Genomic DNA, 10,992 nt, shown 5'->3' on the forward strand with positions numbered 1-10,992 from the left:
CAGGACATGGCAAACTGACAGGACTAACTAGAAGTGTTCACAGATGCCCGCTGCACTCATGCCACTGGAAGGGATGATGTTAACCCTGTAGAATCAGGAGAAGGTGTACGGTGATGCCCAGGTAGCAACAGTGCAGACATCCTGGTATAGCATATCCCCAGGTAATGCCCATGAAGTAAATGCTCTCTAAGAGTTGCATGTCACAGTAAGGTGCTAGGTGTCCAGTCTGGCTATAGGACATTGTGATGACGTCCACCACCAGTGGGCCAGACTCTGTCAAACAAGTCTTTAGAGAGTTGGTTTACGGATCAGATGGTCACTGTCTGCTCTAAATAGTACTGGGCACAACAAGGAATGCTATCCAGGTTTGCCTTCATGGAATTTATTTAACTTACTAATTTGGGTTATATTACCTTGGGCACAACTCATGAGTTCAACCATAATGTCACTCTACAGTCATCTAACCAACACATACAAGGCAAGCTTATAGCCAAAGCATGTGCTCCTCCCACTCATTTGCTTACATAATCGCTAGCAAAAAGGCAGTTTTCACAGACACTTACAAAGCATACTGTATCTGGAAGTGCAACCTATGGGGTGTACATAATCCACAGAAGAGGATGCAAGGGTCTCCCATTCAGGATCAGCAATTAAGATTTTAAAGATTTCTACTTGAACCACTGATCAAATGGAAACCCATTGCTGCAGTGTTCTACACAGAAACTAAGAGTTCTTTCATAAAGGCAAGCTGTAGAAGCCTATAAGGTGCTTGATTTTTATCTTTTTTCCAGAACTGGTGTACCTTACACTGAGTACTGATGTTTAGCTTTTTGTATTCCCCAATACATATCTGTTCAGTAAATTATACCCTAATGACTTTGATATATACAGAGAAACTGAAAATAGAAAGTACATTACTTTAACAACTGATACACTTTTGCATGCATATTCTTCCTATATGATAAAGAAATGAACAATATTATAAGAAATGTTTACTAAAACAATCCAAAAAACAGTGGAATGCCTGCAGTGGGAAAACATACAGCAACTGTGCTACTGTGGAAGTGGCCATGATGCGCTCTAGTGTCTATTTTCCAAAATGATGCAGTATCCTATAATCTACAAGAGACGTTTCACAATTATTCGTGAAAATATGACAAAATACACATACAGGCCTGTAAAAGAAGTTCCACTACTGACAATATCAGTTTACGTACAAGCCACAACATTTCATATTTACAGATTTTCAAAGTAGCTGTCAGACATATAACACAGGAGAAAAGAACCTCTGATGAATAAAAAAACAAAGATATATTAGAAAACAGTCCCAATAAACAGTTAATGATCTATCATTAGGAGGATTATCTCCTCCTCTTAAAAAAAAGCAATGGGCATGTAGAGAAACAGCAGGTGGTTTAAGAGTTACAAAGTCATGTCCATGTTTAATTTAGCTCTTTATGAGTCATTAGGAAGGCCAAACAGTTTCACAGTCCCTGCCTCCCGATTGCTGTCGTATTTGCCCTCCTTATCATCACAGGCGTAGGCCAGCAGCGGCCTTTTTGGGTGCCAGGCTACAGTGAAGGTTGGAGACTCGCACTGCACTTCCCAAAGCTTCTCCCCTACACATAGATGCATCAGAATGAAAGTCAGATAAATATGTGAGCTCTAAACAACAAAAATAATAGTGAAAAAATATAGAAACAATTTAAATAGCAGAGTTGTAAAAATGAAAAGTCAGTGGGCACAGACAATCAAACCAACTACAATATACAGGGGGGAAAAAAATTGTTTACCTGTCTCTACTTCAGCAATGTCAATAAAGTGATCTTCAGAGGCTGATGCCAACATTTTGCCATCATGACTGAAACTCAGGGTTCTCACTGGCCAGTCTAACCTGCATGACATCCAATCAATACAAGGACAAGTTTCTCTACATTAATCTATTTACATGTATGCATTCCTTATTTTGGTTAAGAAAATATAATAAATATGAACAAATTTAATAACTGCCTTAAAATTTCTTTACCTAGAGAAACAGCGAACACACACCAGCTCTTCGACATCCCACAGACTAACCAAGGCATCTGCACTTCCAGTAGCAAAATATTTTCCAGTGGGATCAAATTTGATACAGATACAGTTGGATGGATGGGCATTAATTGACTGGATAAGTTTCAGCTCAGGATAGCTGGAACAGAAATCAATCACAAAGCAGATGTGAACAACTTTAACTTTACAGATGTGTAACTTGCTTAAATAGTATCAGACTTAAATGCATTTATCCATTTACTTATTTACATAGAAACACAATGTTTTAAGTGTACAGAAGCCAATGCAATCAGCAAATACTGTCCAATTAGTCAGAGTGTAACTGATGCTTTTGGTGGTTTTTGATTTGCAGGCATGTGCAGAAATCACAGTATTAATCTAAATCACAGTATTAATCTAAATCAACTAACTATACACCGATCAGCCATAACAATAAAACCATCTACAATCAATGATCAACAATGATTAACTCGTTACAATGGCACTTGTCAAGGGGTGGGATATATTAAGAAGCAACTGAACAGTCAATTCTTGAAGTTGATGTGTTGGAAGCAGGAAAAATGGGCAAGCATAAGGATCTGAGCGACTCTGACGAGGGCCAAACTGTGATGGCTACACGACTGGGTCAGAGCATCTCCAAAACAGCAGGTCTTGTGGGGTGTTCCTGGTATGCAGTGGTTAGTACGTACCAAAAGTGTTCCAAGGAAGGACAACCGGTGACAGGGTCATGGGCACCCAATGTTCACGGATGCATGGGGAGAGTGAAGGCAAGGATGCACGTGGAGAGTGAAGGCAAACCCGTCTGGTCCGTTCCCACAGAAGAGCTACTGAAGCACAAATTGCTGAAAAAGTTAATTCTAGCTATGACAGAAAAGTGTCAGAACAAACAGTGCATCACAACTTGCTGTGTATGGGTCTGCGTAGCTGCAGACCGGTCAGAGTGCCCATGCTGCATGTGATACTCTGGGCAATGTTCTGTAGGGAAACCTTGGGTCCTGGCATTCATGTGGATGTTACTTTGACACGTACCATCTAGCTAAACATTGTTGCAGACCAAGTACATCCCTTCATGGCAATGGTACTCCCTAATGGCATTATCCTCTCAGTAGGATAATGAGCCCCACAACACTGCAAACATTGTTCAGGAATGGTTTGAGGAACATAATCAAGAGTTCAAGGTGTTGATTTGGCCTCCAAACTCCATAGATCTCAGTCTGATTGAGTATCTGTGGTATGTGTCGGACAATAAGTCCGAACCATGGAGTCTTCACCTCGCAACTTACAGGACTTCAAGGATCTGCTGCTAATGTCTTGGTGCCAGATACCACAGCACACCTTCAGAGGACTTGTGGAATCCATGCCTCGATGGGTCAGAGCTTTTTTGGCGGCGCAAGGGGGACCTACACAGGTGGTTTTAATGTTGAGGCTGATCGGTGTATATAAATAATTTACAAATAATAATGAATAATTTGTAATACAGATTTCTGAACCTCAATCGAGAATTCATCGTGTCCTTTGGCAGAGAGAAACAATACACAATGCTTCTGCAGCACAGCAGGTCTGCCCTCTGGCGTTCAGTTTGTTTTCTCATAAAAAACACATAAAAACCTATAATACATTGCAGATTTGCTTCACTTCCTGCAAGAGATTAATGTTTTCACTTCACCGTTACCTCAAAATGTTGATGCAGCCATTGCCATTTGTCAAAAAGAACATATCATTGTCATTGTTCCAGGAAATCTCGTTGACCTCAAACTTGAACTGCTCTTCAGCACGTGGACGGTGAGTCTTTGCATCAATGAAAGTCACCACATCATCCTTATTCCCAACAGCAATTGTCTGACCATCAGGACTCCAACATATGTTGATGTTCTCTCCTAACAATTACAGCACGTCATAAAATAAACAAGAACTGAGTGATCGACACCAACACATTCTCCATTAGTTAATGCAGATACAGTGCTCCATTTGTTATGAAATAGTTATGAACATGAGGTGGGCCATAAAACTACGGTGGCCGTCAGAAGCCAACGTGCTGCAAAATCTAAACTGCATGCAAATGCAGAGAAGCGCATGAAATGCAGAGAAGGGCATGTAAATGCAGAGAAGCGCATGCAAATGCTGAAAATGATGTAATAAGCCAAAAACGTGATTTTGCACACGTTTTCCACGTTTGCAGTGCATTGGCCCCTGACAGCCACCATATACAAAAGATGGTAAAACATATGTATATAAAATATAGATGAAGATACTAAAATGAAACTACAAAGATGAAGGATGCCGGTCATTGGACAATAATGAACTTTGTGTGTTAATGCATCACATCACTTAGTCATTAATGGTTTTCCTATAACAGCATGCCTTGCTGTGGAGGGCATGAGCTTTACCTTTCGTGCTGACTGTGGCCATGCATTTAGTAGTGCGGACGTCCCAGATCCGGATGGTTTTGTCTCCTGATGCAGTGACGAACAGATCTGGGTTGGTTGGGTGCCAACACAGCTGATCAACACTGTCTCCATGTCCTCTGTAGTTATTTTCCTTCACCTGTGTTGAGTGGAAGAACAGTTAAAGTCCTGAAAATATGACAAACAGTAACCCAGTAGTCATTTCTGTCATCCAGTAAATAATGCCTAATAAATTGAAGAAAAAGAAACTACACTATATGAATAAATAACCTATAGGCTTAAGCATATGTTAGCAAATATGTCACGGCATCAGTGACTAGCAATAAACCTTAATCCTGTTTGAGAATGTGGTTAGAAATGACAAGCAACCATTAGCTGAAGTAACTAATATTATTGCCTCTTGTTCTAATGGAGAAATGAGGTAGCTTATGTAAACTTTATCCTACATTAAACTACAGGATAAAACAGTGTAATTTACTATCTTATATAATGTTTAGGTCAGGAATGCGGAAAGCACAGCTAGCGAGTAACACTTGCACCTACCAGGCGGTCTTTTTCGAGGACAAAAACACTGGCAGTTTTGTCGAATGAACCTGAAGCCAGTCTTTTTCCATCACAGCTCCAGGCGACAGAGTGAACTTTCGCACTATGTGCCGGAAACTCACGACTTTTGCTGTTGTTTTTGAAATTCTCGTGCATTTCATGATAATAGGAGGACGCCATGCCACCATCCGCCACTTCATTACTCACTGCATCGACTGTTAAAATAAACTTCATGAAATGAAGGCGCCACCTAGTGTGTGGGAGGACTATTTAAGCTTATTTCTCTATTCCTCTAATACTCAGTGAAACACTACATGGACACAAAAGTTTGTAAACACATGACCGTCACACCTATATGTGGTTCTTTGCCAGACTGTTACCACAAAGTTGGAAGCATACAGTTGTAAAGGATGTGTTTGTATGCTGTACTATTACCATTTCCCTTCACTCGAACTAAGAGGCCCAAACTGTTCCAGCATGACAATGTCCCTGTGCACAAAGCGAGCTCTATAAAGACATGTAGTGTGTCCCAAATGACATACTATGCACTATACATTCTGCTGGCTAGTGTATGAATTTTAGAACGGTAGTATCGTCTCAAATGGCACACTTTCGGTATTGTACTAACCGAAAGCATAGGTATGCTGTTTCCTGGTCAAGGGCAAATTACGTCAAATGCACATAATGGGACACCGGTTGCATTAGTGAAATAGCCAAACAGGTAACAAAAATTAATTGGTACATTTACTGTATATGTTAATGTTTCTTTTTTATGCCCAACAAGACCTCAGTCACCGTCAGACTGAGGAGTAATCATCTCTGCAGGCGTATTTTGCTTGCACAATTTAAAATCAACATAGTAAGTTGTGGTTGTGGCTATGGCTGCTGGCAATGTAAATAGCTTTTTTTTTCCTTCAGCATCTGAGCCTGATATAGCCCCTCCCTATCCGCTACATAAGTAAAGCTGTGACCGTTGAGTGCATGAAGTGTCCATCATCCCACACTTTGTTTTTTCAGCTGAATGAGTGCATCATCTGGGAACTTAACATGCACTTTGTTTGTGGGGGTTTTTTCAGTGTGAGCACACTAATCACACTACTACAAAATGGCGTAGAATAGTGCACAAGTGCGATTTGGGACACACTAATGGTTTGCCAAGGTCAGTGGGGAAGAACTCAAGTGTCCTGCAGAGAGCCCTGACCTCAACCCCACTGAAAACCTTTGGTATGAACTGGAATGCCAAGACTGTATCAGTCCTTTTATTTATTTATTTATTTTGCTCCTACTGCCCTATCTCAATATTAAAAATCTCCAGTACAGAGATTGCAACTGACATAATCTACACTCCAAACAGTAAATAGAATTAATGTAGCAGCAACAGAGACTCATTTAAATATATTATATTATTCTAATAAACCCATATTTATTGACAGAGGCAAAAGAGCATCCCAGTGACTTGTATGAGGACATACAAGCGATGTCAGATGGTCAACCATGATGAGGATCATGTTCCCAACATTGACATCATAGAGCCACTACTCACCACCCAGGAGTGTGAGGGTTCTCCAGAGGTCACTGAATATAACAGTCATGAGGAGACTAATGTCTTCCCCAATATGGAGACTGAATCTAACCGCATCTACACTCCAAATGGTGTCATTAGGGAAGATGGTAAATAAAGTTAACAGTGCAAAATCAACATAAAATTTACAGTGTAATAGTAAGAACCTGTTATTCTAATAAACTCATTTTTTATTAATAGAGACAAAAGAACCTCAGAATGAATTGTATAAGAACATGCAAGTGTTGAACGTGCAAGTGTCTAACGGTCAGCAGTGATGTAGACAAGTCACTATTCAGCTCAGAGGAGTGTTAGAGTTCTCCAGAGGTCACTGATTACAGCAGTGAAGAAGAGGGACCTTACACTGAGATACAGGAGTGACCACTCATCTCACAGAAGTCTGATGAGGTTGGTCCTGCCAGCCCTGTTATATCCATGGATATACAAATTGATGCCAAGGTGCAGACATAAGAAAAGAGAAAGGGGGAAGAGTATTGCAATGAAAACCCTATATTTGATGAAGAGGCCACAGCCGAGCCTTCATGTACAAGGCAGAGAGCAGATTCAAGTGAGCAACCTGTCAAATATGAGGCATGTGAAGGGGACCTTACCTATTCTGAAGTCCAGGAACTTTCAGAAACAGTCTACAATTTGTTCAAATGCTTATATGATTACATGAGTTAAACAAAATGATCTGATTATGGAATATGACAAACATTTCAAACATGAAAGTTCTAAAAAGAATCTAGTACTATGCATAATAAATGTATATTTCATATCAATTTCAAAATAAATTTGTATATATTGAACAAAGCACATGTCTAAACATTTACAACATTACATAATTTAAACCTGTTTATCTGTATACTTGAACTGAACAGACACCACAATGTTCTTCAGTTTTAGACAAAGGCATAAAATAGTGACAAAGAAACAGTTGTCTCACTCTTCGTACACTTTATATTCAAACTTTCAATAAATCACCCAATATTCACTCGTGAATACTCAATTCTTAGCCTGATTGCTCAAATCCATATGCTGGACCCATTCTGGGCTTGTTTTTAGGTGGAGCCATGAAATTAATGAAAACATGTACACCCCTTATTGTTCTTATCGATCTTTAATCAATTATTTATTTATACTGAGTAGTGGTAAGGCGCACGGTGACTTAGTGGTTAGCACGTTCGCCTCACAGGTCCGGGGTTCGATTCCCGCTGGGGCCATGTGTGTGCGGAATTTGCATGTTCTCCCTGTGCTGCGGGGGTTTCCGCCAGGTGCTCCGGTTTCCTCCCCAGTCCAAAGACATGCATGGTAGTCTGATTGGTGTGTCTAAAGTGTCCGTAGTGTATGAATGGATGTGTGAGTGTGATTGTGCCCTGCGATGGACTGGCACCCTGTCCAGGGTGTACCCTGCCTTGTGCCCGATGCTTCCTGGGATATGCCCCAGGTTCCCCCGCGACCCTGAAAATGAGTAAGCGGTTGAAGATGGATGGATGGATGAGTAGTGGTTAGGATGAAACCTTTCAATCATTTCAATCACATGAACACACTTAAATGAGGTTCTTTGAATAGTTTAGGATTTTTAGCTTCATAAAGGTGTTCTACTTGAATCCCTCTAACAGGGAAGCCCTCTGTTGTAGGGTTGAGCCTTTAACCAAATACAGTGCTGTGAAAACATGTTTGCTGATTTCTTCTGTTTTTGTGTATATCTCATACTAAACAGCTTTAGATCTTCAAATGAAATACCACATAAAACAAAGGCAACCTAAGTAAACACACGATGCAGTTTTTATTTATTTCTTTTATTGAAGCAAAAAAAAGTTATCCAACACCTATCACCAATGTGAAAAACTAATTGCCCCTTTAAAAATAAAACCTGGTTGTGCCACCTTTAGCAGCAATAACTGTAACCAAACGCTTCCGATAATTGGAGATCAGTCTTCCACTTACTTATAGGACTAGGATTTACTTCTAGGCTTTGGATCATTGTCTTGCTGCATAATCCAGTTGTATTCAGATTCAACTTACAGTCTGAAGACCAGACATTCTCCTTTGGGTTTTTCTGGTAGAGAGCAGAATTCATGTTTCCCTCAATTACTGCAAGTTGCCCAGGCACTGAAGCAGCAAAGCATCCCCACACCATCACACTCCCACCACCATGCTCTTTTTGTGGAATTGTGTGTTTAGTTTATGCCAGATGTAATGGGACCCCTGTCTTCCAAACAGTTCCACTTTCTACTCATCAGTCCACAGAATATTCTCCCAAAAGGTTTGAGGATCATCAAGGTGTGTTTTGGCAAAATTCAAACAAGCCTTAATGGGTTCTGGGTTAGCAGTGGTTTTCACCTTGCCACTCTTCCACAGATGCCATTTTTGCCCAGTGAAAATGGAGTCATAAACAGTGACCTTTATTGATGCAAGTGAGGCTTGTAGCTCCTTTGATGTTGTCCTTCGCTCTTTTGTGACTTGCTGGATGAGTAGTTGCTGTGCTCCTGGAGAAATTTTGGAGGTCAGCCACTTCTGGAAAGGTTCACTACTGTGCCGAGTTTTTCCATTTGGAGATAATGGCTCTCACTGTGGTCCATTGGAGTCCCAGAGCCTTTGAAATTGCTTTGTAACCCTTCACAGACTGATGTATTTTAATCACCCTCTTCCTCATCATTTCTGGAATTTCTTTCAATTTTAGCATAGTGTGTTACTGGGTAAGACCTTTTAACCAACTTCATCCTGTTGAAAAAGTTCTATTTAAGTGTTGATTTGATTGAATAGGGTTTGCAGTAATCAGGCCTGATTGCGTGTAGTTTAGCTGAACCCCATTATAAATGCAACTTCATAGATTTGGGGAATTTGTAACACAGGCCTAGTTGGTATAATAAAAATAATAATTTGAGGAAAGCACTTGCCTTTTAATGCTTTCTACACTCGATTGTATCTAAACAATATAGCATCTTCTTGCATCACTGTGAAATAAGAAGTAAAATGAAAAGTTAACCAATCATGTAATTCAACAGCTTGATGAAATCTACAGTCACTACAAGCCATACACTGAGCTCTTTACACTTTGCAATGATATTTGATTTTTCATATTTGAGCTGTTCAAGCTATACTAAACTTCTACTTTAGTAGATTTAACTCTGACTCATCCCAGTAAGGTATATTGGGAGGTGGAGTGCCTTTTGTCAGTCCCTTTTTTCTATCACACATTAAATCTTGTTTAGAGGTAGAATGAAACGATTTTATTTTCCAAAGGGCCTATATCAAACTGCCATAATTTTATGAAGTCATTTGTTGAGTTTTTTTTTAAGTAAAAAAAAAAAGGTGCTGGCACATATCTAACATCAATTACCATGATGCTAGTCATCACATATCAAAAAGCCTTTTCAGTGTATCTTCATTTTTATTCAGTCCAGTTTAAAAGGTATGGTGCAGCAGAATGACATGGTTTCAGATGAAAAGGTCCACTCATTTTAAAAACACACACACACACACACACATTATATGATCACAACAATCAGATAATCTAAATTCATTGTAACCTACAAAGTTAAGCCCATAAGGCTGAAGAGGAACAAACAGTGTTCACAATAAGGCCAATAAACATTCCAAAGGTGCTGAATAATTAATAGGTCAGTTAATTCTTCCAGAAGAATTTATCCAAAAAATGTAATATGTTTATATATCTCAATGGGTGTAGGAACAAAATGAAAGTCTAGCTGCAAATTATTTTACAGCTGATTATTTTACAGGCAAATTATTTTACAGCTGATATAGTAACAATTTGCAAGGATTACTATCTTATGAGGATGGATCACAGACTGAACCACAGTGCCTCAGATGGAAAAAAGTGCCTCAACGTGCATTAGGTCCAGTGCACACCATTACAATTTGCAGATGTTATTGCATTGTCTGTGGAGGCTACAAACTTCAACACACCTAGCTCTACCCTTAAATTGCATTAAAGCATAATTAAGCAAACGTAGCACCAGTGAACAGTGCATCCATTGCAGTGCAAAAAGTTGGGCAACACAGGTGGAAGACGTCAGAGGAAAACAATTCACTCCTTGATTGTGTTCACATTTTATGATGTAGACAAGCTGTACAATTAAAGATAGCTAGGAGGTGAGTTTGTCTTATAGGAGGTAGAGTGAACAGACCTTCACTTGTCTCCTTCATGCTTATCCACATCAGTGTGAGCTCTTACATGGCTTAAGTTTGCATCTCAAGTGGATAGTTCCAAAAAAAAAAAAAAAAAGAAAAAGAAAAAAAGAAAAACACTTCAGAAAGGACAACAAAAGTGCCTCGATGTGCAGTATTGTTCTCAGACTGGTTCAGAATTCAGGTTGTGCATTGTAAACAATGATCTTTACTGTTCACTTTTTAAATATAGCAATGTTATTATTAATAATAAAACCTGTCAGAGGAGCTAGTTATTGT

The 10,992-nt window shown here is 39.5% G+C and overlaps 1 protein-coding gene across 1 annotated transcript; it reads right to left on the reverse strand.

The window, feature by feature from the left end:
• Positions 1 to 722: 722 nt before the first annotated feature.
• Positions 723 to 5,233, reverse strand: thoc3 (THO complex 3). The gene is made up of 6 exons (XM_053631636.1): positions 4,998 to 5,233; positions 4,437 to 4,593; positions 3,722 to 3,926; positions 2,027 to 2,188; positions 1,794 to 1,894; positions 723 to 1,619 (listed from the first exon to the last, which is right to left on the reverse strand). Exons 1-6 carry the CDS (start codon positions 5,229 to 5,231, stop codon positions 1,456 to 1,458), a joined length of 1,023 nt encoding a protein of 340 aa, XP_053487611.1. The 5' UTR covers positions 5,232 to 5,233; the 3' UTR covers positions 723 to 1,455.
• Positions 5,234 to 10,992: the final 5,759 nt, after the last annotated feature.

The sequence above is a fragment of the Ictalurus furcatus genome, chromosome 8 (genome assembly GCF_023375685.1).
Source record: "Ictalurus furcatus strain D&B chromosome 8, Billie_1.0, whole genome shotgun sequence".
NCBI lineage: Eukaryota > Metazoa > Chordata > Actinopteri > Siluriformes > Ictaluridae > Ictalurus > Ictalurus furcatus.

Excerpts from the sequence above, each read along its gene's own strand:
- thoc3 (XM_053631636.1), bottom strand. The coding sequence starts at position 5,231 with ATGAAGTTTATTTTAACAGTCGATGCAGTGAGTAATGAAGTGGCGGAT. Across the intron at positions 4,594-4,997 it reads TCCTCGAAAAAGACCGCCTG|GTGAAGGAAAATAACTACAG; the intron begins GTAGGTGCAAGT and ends CACTCAACACAG. Across the intron at positions 3,927-4,436 it reads GGCCACAGTCAGCACGAAAG|GAGAGAACATCAACATATGT; the intron begins GTAAAGCTCATG and ends TGTAATTGTTAG.